General features: G+C 47.2%; 1 protein-coding gene across 9 annotated transcripts in view; it reads left to right on the forward strand.

The window, feature by feature from the left end:
- Positions 1-15,618, forward strand: part of TTBK1 (tau tubulin kinase 1) — an 88,906-nt gene extending 73,288 nt beyond the window's left edge. For 8 of the 9 annotated variants that reach the window (XM_085541110.1, XM_085541109.1, XM_085541107.1 and 5 more), the window contains 2 exons: positions 7,595-9,183; positions 10,118-15,618. In XM_085541110.1, coding sequence (XP_085397236.1) covers positions 7,595-9,183; positions 10,118-10,544 — 2,016 coding nt within the window. In that variant the 3' untranslated portion in view covers positions 10,545-15,618. The remainder of the gene's footprint in view (positions 1-7,594; positions 9,184-10,117) is intronic. The other variant, XM_085541115.1, reaches the window with a different exon arrangement.
- Positions 15,619-16,482: the final 864 nt, after the last annotated feature.

The following is a 16,482-nucleotide window of genomic DNA, read 5'->3' on the forward strand; positions in this document are numbered from 1 at the left end:
CAATGGTAGATGTTTGGGTGGAAGGGGCTTAGCTGAAAATAAACCATAGTAATAAAGGTGCAGTTTTGCTGCTGTGTCTGCATTTAGGATGTCCTGTTCATACACCCACATTGACTTTGTTTACCATTCCAGTGCTGAGGAGCAAGTGGAAGACTTACACTGCATCACCTCTTTCATATTACAGTAATGATAGAATGCATGGTAGAAATATCCTGTAAGACAGCCATATAGGTGATGTAATCCCATCCCTATGCTCCCTCTTCGTGATCAAAAGTATCTCTTGCTTTTCCACTCCTTCTCTTGGAGATGGATCTGAACCTGGACATTGCGATGGTCAAGGCTACTGCAAGATTATTGCTCTGTAAGGGACAAACTGACTCTTGGGCTCTGTGTCACTGCAGTCCCTGGTCCTTCCTATTTCTTCTCCATGTGGCAAAGCTCTTTTTACCCTCCACTTTCATGTGCATGAAACACTACACATGTTCACCAGGTCCCTTTTTTGCCATTCCTGGTATTTTATCCCTCATACTTTCACTACATCTCTGGGTCTCTCCACTATTTTCTACCTTTACTCTTCACAGGAGTTGGAAAGCTGGAATTTTTCTTGCCTGCTGCACCAATTTCCTACTGATTTCATGTTGCACCATGCTTTAATACATCAGCCAGCCTCTTGCGTTCCTTCTTTCTGATTTCCTTAGAGGAAGCAATGAAAAATGGCACATTTTGGAAGTTGGAGCTGCTGCAGCTTTACCTGGAGGAATACCCATCATGTTAGTTGAAGGCAGCCTGAGCTCAGAGATGATAATGAGAGATACCTACATTTTCAGGGCGGAACTTCACAAGTTTCAGATAGTGGAATTCTTCAGATTTAGCAAACACCCCCACATCATTATGTGCACGAGCAGCTAATTTCAGAAAGCTCTTTCCCCGAAGACACAGCTACCATCTGTGATTGCAAACCATATAAACAGATGACAAAGAGCCAATTTTATTGTTGTTAGGCTCTAAGTTTTATTTAAATATGTGCCAGGTGAGTGAGAAAATGTCTCAGTTCCAGTTGCAAATTCTTTGTAGTGCAAACTCTTGCAACTGGATGCTTTCTGAGCTGGCAAAAATGGCTTCTCCCATTCTTTACCCTGAAACCAGGGCAGCAATCCAAATACAGGTAGAAGTAAGTAGGATATTTCAGACAGCCAGGACAGGGAAAATTTAGGTGCAACAGAGCTGACGTGGTTCATCAGTTCTTGAACTTGCTGGTGTTTCCCCTCATTGCCCATCCCATCTGGAAGTATCAGTTTGGTTTTCTTTTATAGCTTCTCTGGGTTTTGAGCACTTTGAAATGAAAAATGAAACAAATGCTATTTGGGAGATTTCTCTGCCCTGCGCTTCAAGCCTTTCTTCCAAAGAGTTTGCTTTGGAGTGTTGAACTACCTCATTTGTCTTTTGTTCCAGTACCATCACCAGGCCTTGGTATCACTTTGTCACTAACTACACTGGCCCAAAGTGCACAGCTTCTTCTGGGCATTTCTATATTCATTTATTTGTTTGTTTTAGACCAGATGCATCCTACAGTCAGATACAAAGCCAGGAAAAACACTTCACTTTAGCTGCAGTACTCATACCTTCCTATGGCCTCTTAACCCAAAAGATCCTCAAGTGCTTTATTATTGCTGTAAGCCACTTCTCTTCTGCTTGTCATGCTGGAGGAGGCATGCAGCGTGTAAAGCCTTTATGGAACATGTCAGGATGAAGTCAGACATGAGGGTTTGGTTTCACAGAGAGAATTTCAGGATGCAGAATATTATTTCACAACCGGGAAATTGTCGGGACAGTGGCACCCTGTGTATAACCAATACAGCTGAGGCATTTCTTTGACTGATTGCACATCACCGGGAGCTTCACTTGTTCTCTAGAGTTAAAATGCACTATTTCAGTCTGGTGCTGTGATTCTAAGTAAAGAAAACTAAGGAAATAAAATATAACCATTGGTAGTTGAGGCTTGCATTGCCAGATAGCTCAACAATAGAATGCAATGTGGGTCTGAAGATCAGAAAACATGGAAAGATATTGGCCTTTTTCTTGTTTTCTAATGTCCTTCCTTCTCACGCCTCCATCAAATAATCTTGCATCATATTTCAGTGTAGAATTTGAGTGCTGGGCAGTGGCACACAATTGTTTTTGATAACACAAGGAGATTTTATACTGCTCACTTGGAGGGATTGGTGAAAGATAGACACCACGCTTGTCCTGTGTGTCTAGCATCTCTTCCTTTATTTCTCTTCGTTTGATGACAAGTGGGAAAGGACTGCTGGGAGATAGACATGCATTTGCCTAGCTCTGCTCTGCAGTGCTGGATGAGCTACAAAGGACTAACTAAAGAAAATAAAATTGGGCTTCTTAGCAGACAAGGTCTGAAGCCTTCAAAATCATGAATGATTTGCAAACCCCTCAACTCCTGTTGGTGTTCATAGTAAACAAATTGCCCTGGCTATTTCTCAGCTTGAGAACATGGGGCGTCTTTCTTGACCGGCTTCCATTGTAGTTGCCAGCCCTCCCCAGACTGACTGGAAGAGATGACAGTTTCTGGAGAGGCTGACCAAAGCAAGCCAGATGTGCTTCCTGATTTCATTCCTGTCCCCAGAGTGGTGTTGGGATGCTTTTTGCTGGAGCTTCCATTTCTGATTGTATGTATGTTCTGTGTGTGTTCATGACCCGCCTGTGGAGTGTGAGTGGCCATGCGTGGTCATGCCTTACAGAAGCGTTTCTACGCTGGTAATGGATCACTTTGCACACAACCAAGTGCTCAAAAGACTGCTGCAAAGAAAGAATCTCAGTCAGTTAAAGGAAGTGTCTTCATGGTGTCTGGTTCAAATAGCGCAACTGGTTTCCTTTGCATGTTGCAGACGTGAGCAGATGCTTTCAGCAACATGACTCAGCCCAGTTCTGTTCATCCAGTGTCTCGTGGCATTCATATCCCTCCCTTCACCATCAGCTGGTGGCAACGTTCGGGTGATAGGAACGGTGCTGCCACCTGGGTCATAGCATATTAGTATGCAAACACCTATTTGGGGTAATGTTAAAACATGAAATAAAATGCGTGAAGGCGGATCATTGCGGTACTACCTTCCTTTTTGTTGCATTTTTATACCACGTGTTTTGTGTTTGGGTCTCTGTAACGTACAGATCACAACTGCTGTTACATGCAACAACACAAAGAATCATTTATGGGAAATGTTTCGAAGTATTATTTGATGTATTGCAACTCGTTTGTATTACACATACCGCGGAAGAAATAATGTTACAATGAATGTACATTTTTAATAAGCTGCTAACCATGTAAGCTGGGGACTGGAAGCAATCCCCATTTTACATCCACTTGCATGTCCTTCGGTGTTGAAAAAGAGAATTGCTTTATGCTTGGAGGTCCTATTTTTTCATATGCAAAAAGCGTTTCAGGTTGGTTACCTCATCTAATGCACTTGCCTCATAAGAATCCCCAGGGCTTCCTCCAACTCCAAGTTTCTCAGTTTGATTACGAGTGCAATTAATCAATCTGGCAACGTGAAACACAGTAATGGCAAATTTCCTCTGAGCTACAAGTCAAATGAGGAGGATTTCTGCGGGACTCTTGGCCCCCCAGCCAAAAAGAGCCAGACCAGGTTCTTTTTCAGCACTGCTGACTTAGGGTTATTTTTATGACTAAGAAAGATGTTTAGCTCTCAGAATTTCCTTCTTCTTCTTTCTTGCTGCTATTAAGTTGCCTTTATGATTAGGGACTAGAAAAATGTTTGGATTATCATTTCCTTCCACTTTGCTCACCATTTCCTGAGTCTCTTCTGAGTGATGCAAATGAGGTGGTCCACGTGTCTGCTCAGACAGGGAGCTCTGCACTGACCCTTGCTGGAGACACTGGTGGGTACAAGCTAAGTGGCAGGTGTACGACCTTTACAGAGCCATTGCTTCCATCCACAATGCTAGGAAGACTGTCGCAAACCTAACAACATCTGAAAGCACAAACAGGGAGGAGCAGAGCACTTACCAGCATAGGGCTGCGCTGTCCTATTCACTTTGTTAAAATAAAAAATAAATGGCTGTGGAGCATCTGATGGTAAGACGCTGGGAAGAATCTCTCTCTGATGACTATGGTGCTGATTCTTGGAACACAGACATCCTGCAAGCAAGCATGGCAGCTCAAAGACCCCTGCTACTTTTACCTCGTGTGTTGCTGGTTGGAAGAAAAAGCTGCTTCTTAAACTCAGATTCTAGTTTTTCCACTCATTATCATATATCCCACCAGGTCTCTCAGTCCCAAACAAGTTTAGACTGTATTGGCAGAGGATAATGTCACTTCCAGGATATGCTACGTTCCTGATAGTATCCAAATCAAAGCTGTTCAAGGGAAGATTGGACTATAGCTGTTGCCGTCTGTGTGCCATCTGCATCTCTCAGGACTAAGGCCTCTTCCCATTCCCAACGGAACAGTTGACATCATGTTGGGAATTTGATTTCTGCTTCTTGGACTTCTCAGCTTGCATGAAGAATCTCAGGGACCAGCATATCCTTCCTTTGCATTACCTTGTGTCACCTGTTAGACTTCTGTTGCTGCTAAGCACGAGGGAGTCCAAACCACATTTAACCGTTGATTTTCAGTTAAGGAGGTGAATGTGGGTTTCTGTGGTCGTTTCTGTAGTCGTTTCTCTTGAGAGTAGGTGAAATCTGTAGGTAACCTGTTGTACTTCCTGGTTTGTTTGAGAAATTTCATCCGCTGGGACTTGAGTTTGCTCGAAGCAGTGGATCTCAGGAAAGTCCCCTTTGTGCTGGTCTCCAGCATCAGGAGCCCTGCAGTAAGGGCTTCCTCGAGCTGCCAGAAGCCCTCGCCAACTGCTAGGGACAGAAGGTGTGAGGAAGCTGTGGAAGCTCATCTCAGGGGGAGGGCAGCAGGGAGATGGAGAGGAAGCAGCTGCTGTAGCTTTAAGGGTGGTACTGAGTAGGGATCAACTGGAAGGATGTAGTTGACTAAAGGGATCCAAAGCTTGTTTTCCCTGAGTCTTTTTATTCTTTCTGTATTTAATCCCTTTAGAGCCTACTGTCAACCCCTTTTTGTACTGCAATAACACTGTAATATATGCTTGCACTAATTCTTCTGGCACACCAAGCATGCAAGACCAATTTAAAGCTTTTTTCAGAAGAAAAGCACTGTATTATTGTGTATATAGACATACCGAGAGAGAATTTGAATTCTGTCTCCTGTATAAAAGCATGCATTGATTACCTGTATGTAGACCATGCTGTAAATGCTGCAGAGTACTGTAAAATCCTACACTTGAAACCACAACGAACAGGCAATGACATCAAAAAAACAAACAAAACAGAAAGCTGTGCAATGGATTTTGTGCCTTTTTTAAATCCATGTATGTTAATCCAGACAATCGGAAAAAAAAGAGCTTGTATACTACCAAAACCTTATTAAAGAATCAAAGGCAGCACCTTGGTGATGGCTGGGTTTTTTTGTTTGCTTTCTTGCTTTGTTTTTCTACTACCTGTGCTTCCCAGCTCTGGGAGGGCTCATCCTTGGGTAGGTACATGGGAGCACGGTGCTGGGAGGCAGAGGAGCTCCGGTAGAACTAATGATAAATTGCTAATGTCACAGGTTAAGTTCTTCTCCAGCCTCTGAGGAACACTGCTAGAAAAAGTGAGCCTGCTGTAGTACAAAAGACACATGGTATGTAACAGGACACTGAGAGTAGGAGTAGGAGCAGCATGTTCATCAGCGTGGCCATTGGTAGATAGCTGCTGATCACATCAATTCAACAAGGAAGACAGTCTCAGACTGATGCCTTAGCACTGTCTTCTTTGATAACAGCTTCAGATGATGATAGTAGTTAAGGTAAGAAAATATGTGTTAAACTAATATTTGACCCAAGGCTCATCTCAAGAAAATTCTTATGTATGTGCACAACTTTTGTCTTTCATTTTTGGCATATTTACACTCTTTGGATTTCCTCCATGATGAGTTTGCGGTGGCAAAATAACCACAGTCTCGGGCTTCTTTGAGGAATGAGTTCTTCCAGTCTTGGGGTAGAACGTGCCATAGATCAAACAGCCCAAGTCTCCCAGAAATAGATAGAAGCCAAACCATCACTGCTGCGTCATGGCAATATCTGGGCAGGGAAATAGAAATACACAGAGGAACTGAAATGACAGACAGAAAGACAGTCCACGTGCTGAATACCATAGGGAATTTCTCCAGGCAGAGGTGGAGATTAGTGACATATCTGCAGCATGACTCATCAGTAGCAAAGGATAACCAGAGCAGAAGAAAGAGAGAACTGCAATTTATATTATAGCGATGTCACTGTTATACCTTACTGCTTAGCAGTGAAACAAACACGTGTATATATTATATGTGTATATATACATATATATATATGCGCCTAAAGCAGTCATCTCAAAAAAAAAACCAAAAAAAAACCAGCCCTGCTGTCTTGCAAAAGAAAGAACAGTTGAAGAAAGAAGCATTGTATAAAACAGTATGCCAACTGCGTGCACATTGGATATGCTGTTGTTCCTGCAGAGCTGCTGAGGTAATAGCTACAAGTAAAGGATGAGATGAATCTCAAAAGCTCTTAGGATGACTCAAGATTGAAAAAGTGGCAGTAGAGAGCAGGATGTCTTATTGGTAAGAAATGATAGCCAGAAGGGGACAGAGGTGTGTGATGAGCCACAGTGATCACTGGGCCACCAGACAAGATGCCAGGCTGTATCCGTAGCATCAGGTCTCATGCCTGGCCAACAGAGGAGCTTGGTGGCAGAATGGACTGCAGAGCACCTCTGGCCTATACAGGATGTGTGCTGCAGGACTGGATTCAGTTCCCCTTGACCAGAAAGCAGATGGGATGTCAAAAACTCACAAGGGAAGACATTTGAAGTTTTACATATGCAAAGAGAAACCAGTGATCCTGTACCATCAACTACAGCAGGGTGAAAAAGAGCAGTACATGACCTGTTGTTAGAGAAATCAGAAGTTGCTGGAGATAAAATCAAAGCAGAAGAGAGTGGTGAATAATGCAGCAAGGGAACACTGAAGAGCTATAAAGGTTTTTGCTGTGGGACAAAGTTGGATGGTACTCTGAAGTGAATAGGAAGTTGCCTACCTCAGAGGGGGGCCTATAAGTGCTCTGGGGCCTGGGCATGAAAGAGAGTTGCTGAATGGTTCTATTGAGGTATGAATATATAAATATACAGGTACTGAAATTAATAGGTAATACTGAAGAAGACTGGGAGAAATGAAAGAAATCGTCAAGAACTGCTTGCTAAAAGGGATTCTTTCAAGTACAGGTTAATAAATGCTAACAAAGAAACTCCTTCAGCAAGATTTTTGCCTTTGCTGAAATGTGTCTTGGTGATTCTCTCTTTTCTAGGGTTGGTATAATCTATCATCAATCTATCACCACTCTGGTGTGTATTTTGGAATCACGATGGTTTAATTTTTTTTCCACTGATGTTTCCCACTGCCGTTGATGCCGATGACTTTTGTGCCAGTGCTGTGTCTGAATACTAACCTTTTTCTTTTGTCCCATTTCTCTTCTGGCAGGCATATACACTGAAGTCATTTGAAATGAATGGTCTGCCCAAGGCGGTGCCTTTAAGTTTGCCTTATCAAGACTTCAGAAAGGACGTATTGGACTACTGGGAAAAGGCTAAGATGTCCCAGCGGATAAAGAGAGTTGATTTCTCAAATGTTGTCTTGACTGCTCCTTGCAAGCCCCTGGAACCTTACCTGGAAATGAATGGAAAAGAGGAGGAGGAAGAAGATGAGGAAGAAGATGAAGACGAGGAAGATGATGAAGAGGATGTGGAGGAGGAAGGGGATGAAATTGACATGCACAGTGGTTCCAGCAGTGACCTGAGTCAAAAGAGCACAGAGCGCAGCCAGGAGTGCGCACCATCCACCCTCCTGGCTGATGACCAGAAGGGATCCAAGGGTCGAGCTTCCATGGCTGACGGGGACTTGGAACTGGAGGAAGGCTCAAAAACACTGGTGCTGTTTTCACCAGGTGATCTGAAAAAATCTCCAGTGACCGCAGACTTGCCACCAGAAGTTGATCTGGGGACTCTTGCCGCACTGACACCTCAGAGCGAACGGCCGCAGCCAATGGGCAGCCAACTAGATGTGTCTGAGCCAGGGACCCTGTCCTCAGTCCTTAAGTCTGAACCAAAGCCTCCCGTGACAGTGGCTACAGCTTCCTCCCCGTTTACCAAAGTTGAGCGCACATTTGTTCATATAGCGGAAAAGACCCACCTAAATGTCATGTCTTCCAGCGGCCAGCTGATGAGGCATGAGGAATACTGCCCTCCGGGCCAGTTTGAAGAGGTCATTATTGAAGAGGAGCTGGAAGACAACCTGGTGTTGGTAGAGAATGGAAGTATCCATTCAGGGCTAGAAGGGGCAGAGACGGAGAGCTGTGCACTTTCTGCTAATCCCATTGAAACCACCTCAGAAACAGTGGGGGAGCAGCTGTCAGTCCCCAATGTAGCAAAGCCTCCTGAGGATAAGGCAGAGTCCTCTGACAATGTGGCACTCTCGCTGGATTTGGAAGAGTCTGCCAAGGTGGTAACCAGAGAGCCTGACCTTGAGAAGCCAGCACTGGTAGCTGAACACCTGAAGCCAGCAGAGACCCTCCCTGATGCCCCACAGCAGGGCCCCAGGAGACCTCTGGGCTCCAGGTATAGAAGTCGGATCCCCATTTTATTCTCTGAGGAGGACACTGGCTCTGATCTTTCAACTTCACTCTCAGCCAAAGACAGGCTTTATAAGAGGGCAAAGCAACCTGATCTGGCTCGTTTAGTGATGGAGAAGAGGCAAAACTGCCTCCTTAGGCTGGCCTCGGGGGCCTCCTCCTCAGCATCCTCCAGCGATGAGAGGCGGCGGGCCTCAGAAACCCTGTCAGCCACTGGTTCTGAGGAGGACACCCACGACTCTGATGACTCCATCCCGAAAAAGGCAGGGAAGAAAGCTGCCCTCCTGGGGAGAGAAGAGAAACTCATAAGCACAAAGAGCAGAATTCCTCGGCCCATCACGCCTGTGAAAACACCACTGGAGACAATGAAGTCTGAGAGCTCCACAGCCGCTGTGATGGCAGTGCTACCGAGCTCCCCGCAGGATGCAGCTGTTGCCTACAGGTAAGCCCAAAACACCAAGGGATGCAAAATGTTGGGCCTGTTAAGGAGTCGCACTGAGGGCTTCGATCACCCTGCACTCCTTTACTCTTTGCTTGACTTGAATGTGTGGCCTGTTCCCCTTTCTTACAGTCACTTCTGATAACTTGTGTATAAAATTCCCACCTCTCTTGTGTTCTTTGGCTCAGTCTGGACAAAAGGCCAACCCCTTTTTCATTGCCCTGGCTCTAAGACCTTCTTCCCTTCCATGCACTCTTTCATTTGGACTGACGCCGCTAATTGCAGACCCCTGGGCTCTCAATTCAGCAGCATGTTCACCAAGTCCTTGACTCTAAAGGGACACCTGGCCCAGCAATTGCAATGAGGCCTGCAAGGGCTGAGGCACCACAAGTTGTGACTGCATCAGCAGAAGAGCTGCAGAGAGGGATGTGCACACATACAGGCAGTGTCAGTGACCTGGAGGAGTTAGAGCCACTTCCACACAGTCTAAATTCCTTACATATCCCCATGCTTTTTCAGATTCAGGTGAAGGGCCGTGATCCCTGTGAGTTGGTTTATCTTCCAGCAAAGTTATTCAGAGCCTAAATGATGCATCCTGGCTCATGCCCTCGTATTCAGACTGTGTTACCTACCTCAAAAGAGGCTGCTGCATTCACACTGCATGTTAAGAAGATTCCAAAGGAGTGCACCTTGCTAAACCATGCCTGGAGTGGTGTCTCAGAGGGTACTGGTGAATCAGGGAGCACACCTACTGTAACAGCATTGGTGTGGGATGATGCTGAGACTGCTACCCCAGCTTATTCAAAGCATAACTCCTGTCACCGTAATGCTGGAGATTCCCTGTAATTGTCCCAGAAACACTGATGCCAAAGCTGCCAGGAGCCCAGAGTGCACTGCAGTAATTCCTCTTCATCTGCCCTCTTCTCTTTCCCTGTAGGCTCCAGGCACAGAGACCAGCTGGAAGTGTCCCAGACAACTGCAGAACAACTCAGATACAAAGCCGGCTTCCTCCTTCACCAAGTTCCACATCTCTTCCTCCGCGGAGCAGCACGCAGAGATCCAGCTGCGCATCCCCTCGGAGCCCTGTCCTTCCTTCCAAAGCCCCCAGTGCTTCCCCAAGAAGCCAGTTGCTGCCTCGGAGGGAAAGCCCTTCTCCCTGCAGACAGCATAAGCCAGGGACTGCTCTCCAGCGAGTTCCACCTTCCCCCCGACCTCAGCCGCAGGCTCAGGCCTCTGGGCCAACAGGAGACTCCCTGCCCTCTCCTGGCATGGCCAAAAAAAGGCAAAGAGGAAAAACCCAGACTCAGAGTCCAGCAACCAAAGGAAAGCAGGTGTCCCTGGAAAGTAAGGCAACTGCCAGATAATGATCTTCTGCCAGCCCAACAGACTGGGTAACTTCTGCATATAGTATACACTTGAGATGCTGCAGCACAGCCTTCCATGCCGGAACCACGAGTGTATAGCAGTAGCTGTACTTCAATGCTTCACTCACTCTCACCCCACACGGTTGCGATCAGCTCCCACAGGCCTGAAAGCCTCTGAGCCACGGAGCCTTCTTCAAGGGAAACATCCAGTCCGCAGCTCACGCTTGCTAATGCACGGCACCAAGCAGTGCCCCTGGCAGCCTGCCTAGTGCCTGACCCCCCACTCTCCAAGCATTCCCCTCTCTCTGTTGGCAATACCCGTTGCCAATACTGATCCTGGAAAGAGGAGTGGAAGTGATGACAGCCTGCTGGAGAGGAAGGCTCCTGTCCTGCAGGCAGCCCTTGCTCTCTCTTTGCTGGGAAAACACGGCTGCCAACAGCCGAGTGTTGGCTCCCCTCCTGCAACTTGTGTTAGTGAGGGCTTGTCACCAGCCCAGCTCAGAGTGACAGGTGTGGTGTTTGTTGTGTGCTGAGAGAGGGGCAGGAGAGGCTGGAGGGGCTTTGCCCTCCTTTTTCCACAAGGGCCTCTGCAGGCAGAAGTGGGGCACGGGCAGCTCTTGTCGAGATGCTCCAGGCTGTCCTGCAGAGCTGTTTCAGCAGCTGCCTGTGGGGCAGGTATTGAGGTGGAAGTAGGGATGTATGGGCAGCTTGCTGGGAAATCCGGAGCGCTAATATAGGATCTGGAAGGGAGCACTCTGCAGCCACTTCTATCAGATACCGAACTGTGACCTGTGGAGACCACAGCTTCTGACATGGGTGGTTCCTCCCAGCCTGAGTGTGGTTGGTGCCATGGTCCTGTTGGCCACTCAAACACAGCTCCATGATGTGAATAGTCACTGGATGCCTTCAGCTCGTGTGCCCCCTGCACCTAAATTCCTCATGTTTTACTGTCTTGAATTACTTGAATACTGCTTGTGAATTTTGGCATTGTAGTTGAAGGTTCCCCTACACAGCAGGGTGGGAAATAATGATCCTGTAGTATAAAGCTGCTGCTTTGCAAGGAGTTTTGCTGGTACGTCGTGGGCATCCTGTGCATTTCTCATCAGGAGATCAGGTTTATGTCTTTCGCGGTGCTCAGCTCTTCCACACATTGCCTAACGACCAACAGTGTGAACACAAAAGCAAGGGCTGTGCTCTTAAATAATATGACCAGAACGTAAGCTTAGCTCTCAATTAGAACCACACGCCAACTTTTAGCTCCCCAACTAATTAGGATGGATTGAAAATTCAAGCCAGGAGGACTGAAAACTGCCCGAGCCTGATAAGATCTTGAAATGGTCACAAATTCTTACCTGCATTGGGAAACAATATAGATAAATCCTTGGGGCTTCATGCCATTGTCACACCTAAAAGAAGTTCTGTATAAGGCAGAACAAAATGATGGCTGCTCTGCCCACCTATTCCTGCAGCTGCAACTAGCAGCTTCGGAATAGATCTGCAGACAAGAAAAGCTTGATGGAAGAATCCATATGGTAATAACTATGATTCATTTGAATGCATTTACAGGAACACGCATGGATCAGGAGAGCTGTGATGGAGTAGCAGGGAGAACAGGACACTCCTGGGCCATCAGAACAGGGAAATGCCTAGAAACAAGCAATGGGAATTACCTCTCTACACAGCAGTTCCAGTGTTGACAATGCTAGGAATTTATCATGTGGTTCAAAATGTTTGCTGTTTTCCTTAGAAGTCATTCACCCTTGTAGAGTAAGAAGCAGAGCTTCTCCTCCAAGAACACATCCCAGCTCTCATCTCTGCAGAGGGGCACTGGGAATTCCACAAGTGCTACAGGGCTATTTACAGGGTTAGCAAACCTGCTTTGTCATGGGAGGCCAGTGAAGCACCATTAATTGTATTTGTTCAAGAGAAATTTAAATTAGAATTGTCCATGGCCCAGCTGTACCACGTCAAGAAGGAAAGAAGAATGCCAGTGAATGATTTCCAGCATGGAAATTCTTGTTTGATAGGGCTGGGCTGATGCTGCAGCTGGATCTGCAGTACTGCCATGCACTGTCTATCCTGAGTCATCAGGTCCAGTGGCACTGAGAGCTGTCTGGCTGCAGCAGGGCTGAGAGCCAGAGCAGGAGCTGCTGGCTGCTGCCACTCACAGGCTCCCAATATTGTTCCTGCAGGGCCTGGCCGTCCCCGTGTGTCCCACAGGTTTGGAGCTCCAGACCTGTCCCCTTCCCCAGTGGCAAATGATGCTGTGATGTTCCAGGTGAAGTGCTTCACATTGCCTCTTACAGTCCTTCACTGAGAGTATTTTTGAACAGGATCTTCAGTGCTGGGCTCGTTCAGTCAAGTGATTAAAATCATTTGCTCATTTGCTAAAATTGGCAGTGCAAAGAGTCAGGCTTCATGCAAGCACCGCTCAGCAACCATTAAATGTCAGTGTGTTATCAACACTATTCTCACACCACCACGCCAGCCACTACAAAGGGAGCTGACTCCATCCCAGCCCAAACCACGGCACTTGCTTCCTGTCCCAGGTGTCAGCAGGGACACTCAGGGAAGCCTCTGCCATGCAGGAGCTGCTCTGGGTCTGTTCACTCTGATTTTCAAAGCTCTGCCAGTGGATTGTATGAGCAAAAAGAGCGCTGGGGACAGTCAAGAGGATGGGAGGGCACGGACACGTGGCTGGAGACACTGAGCTGGCTTTGGTTGGCAGCATGGACACTGGCTTGTCTTAATGCAAAAGGTTTCGGTCACAGACATTTCTGGGTCGTGCTTGGGATTTGTGAGAGGCAGGACACTTGGCTTGTCCTTTATAAGTAGAGTATTACTATATATATATAAATATATTAAAAATAATAAGAATATAATATAAGTAGTGCCCATTATATATTGTGGCTAAAGGCTGAGAAGGATCCTGCTGCCTTCAGAGAGGCGTTGTGGTGCTGTGTGCCCCTGCTTTGTGCAGGGCTGTCCCTGTGCCCTGGCTGCATGTGGAGGAGCAGGGTACCACCACTGTAGCCCATGGGAGCTGTGAGGCTCTGCTTGCCAGGGTCAGCACACAGTGGTGTGGACGCCATCTGAGCTGTCATAACTATCCTTGTGTGGTTTGAATCTGGGTCTGCAGACTGAGCGGTGGCCCTTCACTAACACAAGTGTGCTTTTGTTGGGGCAGCAATGTCTTTGGTGTTCCTCCTTTCCAACACAGGGCTATATTCTCAGTGTAGATCTCCATAAAAAGATGGCTCCACATCTGCTTACAGCCTGAGCAGCTCCAGCAGTAGCTCTATGGCCCCTTAGCACACTTCTTTCTTTCCTGTACAGTTTATTGCCCCGTGGCATGATCCCACCACTATCCCACATGCACAGACACGGATGTCCACGCGAGGCCTTGCTCCACGCATCTACAATATGCAGTCAAATGAATCTTGAGAACACAATAAAAGTCCCTTTGTGGATCTGATGAGTTTGGTTTCCAATGAGCTTAATGGCTTCACTACAATGTGCCCATGCTTGACCTGCTGGATTCACAAAGCATGTGGAGAACACCTGGGCATGTGCAATGACCTGTGATCACATCTGTTTCCCAGCAGCTGTGCACAAGGGGAGAGCTTGGGCTCCCGCTCATTTCCTTCCCTCCTCTTCTGTGTGCTGTGCCACCGACAGCAGGGTGGGTGCACTCGGGCTCCCTGTTTGCTGGCTCCGGGGTCCCCTGCAGAACCCCGGATGGCTTTTTGCTTTCCCTCAGCGTCTTGCTGATCACTGAAGGGCTGGGACTGTGCTAGTAGGAGAGCAGAGCTAGCTGACTCTCAGATAAGTTGGCAGCATCTCTGTGAGCTTTGGGTCTTGCCTATTTGTGAGGCCAGAGAATAGCCCTGGTTTCAGGCTGCAGTGATCCATAGTCCCAGGCACAGCCAGGACACTGCAAAACAGCAGCGATTTTCACACCACAGCTTTCCCATCCCCTCATTTGTAACTCCCCCCTCTAGCAAACCTGGACTGCAGTCACTTGTTGTTCCCTGCAGACCAGTCCCTCCCTGTCTGGGACTTTGTAGCCCTCCTGGATGTCTGCAAAACTTGAGGAACACCTGGCTGCCCACTCACACCATGCAGGCTGCTGCTCTGAGACGTGAGGAGCATTGCCCCTTCTATTTCTGGAGCTGCAGAGCAGGTTTAAGGAATGCATTGATGCCCTCTGTGCTAAAAGGAGGAAGGGAGCTACCACAGCAGATCCACAGGTGGGTTCCTGATAGGTGTGAGCACATCCTCCCCTTAGCTCCTGAACCAGAGCGAGCTGCAGGGCTGAGATCCCAGCTTGCCTCACCTCTGCCCCAGCTGCAAGGAGGAGGCAGGGGCTGGTGGCACTCGGGGACATGGCTGCCAAGGCAGAGGCTCCCGGAACAGCATGGTGGTGTGAAGAGCTCTGCAGGACATGGGGTTAGGCAAGGAGTCCGCATTTTAAACCAGCCCATGCGTGAGAACCGGTGTCAGGGACAGTGCTGTCCTGTGCAACAACCTGGGCTGCTGCTTCTCCGGACAGGAATTGGAGCTGAAAACGCAGATAATTTTGTAAATCTCCTTTTAACACATTCGCATGGGACTCTACACTCAGACATCACAGCTGGCGCACCGACGTTGTTTTCCTTCACCTCCAACACAGTCCAACAAAGTCTTTTGGCCTGGAGACAAGACTTTTGCTCCTCGGTACTGTCTGAGAACGCGACTGGGTCCCAAGGCTGAATCTCTCTTCATATCTCCTTTGCATTCTTTAGGAAAGCAGCTCGAGAATGTTTACACACTGCAAACAGAATGTACAACTCCGACCAGGAACCACAATCCGGTTCAACTGCATGGCAAATTTCTTGGCCATCGAATCTGGCATGCATCACAGAGGCCCCGTCTGTGTACAGATCCACCTGGCATTGCTCATACCTTCAGATCACGTCTTAATAAGGATATACGATGATGCCATTTCTTGTTCATACCAGACACAGTTGTCATTAGATTTGTTATTACCAGGGGGATTCTTGATCATGCCATTAAAAGCCTGTCTACCTTTTCATTGGTGTCTTCTCCCATTTATTGGTGTTGCAGAGAGCAGCAGAAAAATACCACCTGAATATTTGGTTAGAGGCTTCAGGTGACAAAACAACTACAGGACAAGAGTGTAATGTGTAGCAGTCACTGTGACTTTATGGAACTTGACTTTGTTAGGTAAATGTGGGGGCACTTTCTTTTATATATATCCTGGCTAATCTTACCCAGCATTTGATTAAATATCCCCAACACCCTCTTTCCCCTGTTTCTTTACACTGAGCTGCACAGATAGGAGCTACCAGCCCCAGCAGGGCCTCAGCACACAGCTGGGATAAAGCAGCCCTTCATAACCCAATTAAGGAGCAATGAGGAGCAGCAGCTTGGTCTCTTTTGAATAGGCTGAGTTTTCTGACAGGAGAACACCTGCAGCTCTTCTCAGCTTTAAAGAACTGTGAAAAATCAGCACAGAAAAGAAGAGCTCCCTTGGAGAGATGATCTTATGATGACAGGTTTTAATCTTTCTCCCATAGCCCAGAAAGCACAGTTGGCTTCAGTGCAGAATCTAAATCCACAGGAAGAAGTACAGGGCTCTACAAAGGCCGTGTAGGGAACAGACAGATGAAATCTGAGCAGCCTCCAGAGAAATGCTGGAGTGATTGTCATCTGCGTGGTTCTGGCTGGTGGAGGAAGGGAATGGAGGCAGCAGTTAGGCTGGGAGGGGGTTTAAAGAGCAGCATTCCTACAGCCACCTTCCCTGATGTGCTCTGAAGGCTGTGGGCAGGACAAATGGATGGGCAGACCAACATGGGGTGTAACGTTGTAGTGAATGTCTGAGAAGACTGGGTGTGAAGCAGTTGGAATGAATGGCTGAGAAGGCTTTGAGGTAAGG

The sequence above is a fragment of the Coturnix japonica genome, chromosome 3 (genome assembly GCF_054131305.1).
Source record: "Coturnix japonica strain WE chromosome 3, WE-NBRP24, whole genome shotgun sequence".
NCBI classification, from domain to species: Eukaryota; Metazoa; Chordata; class Aves; order Galliformes; family Phasianidae; genus Coturnix; species Coturnix japonica.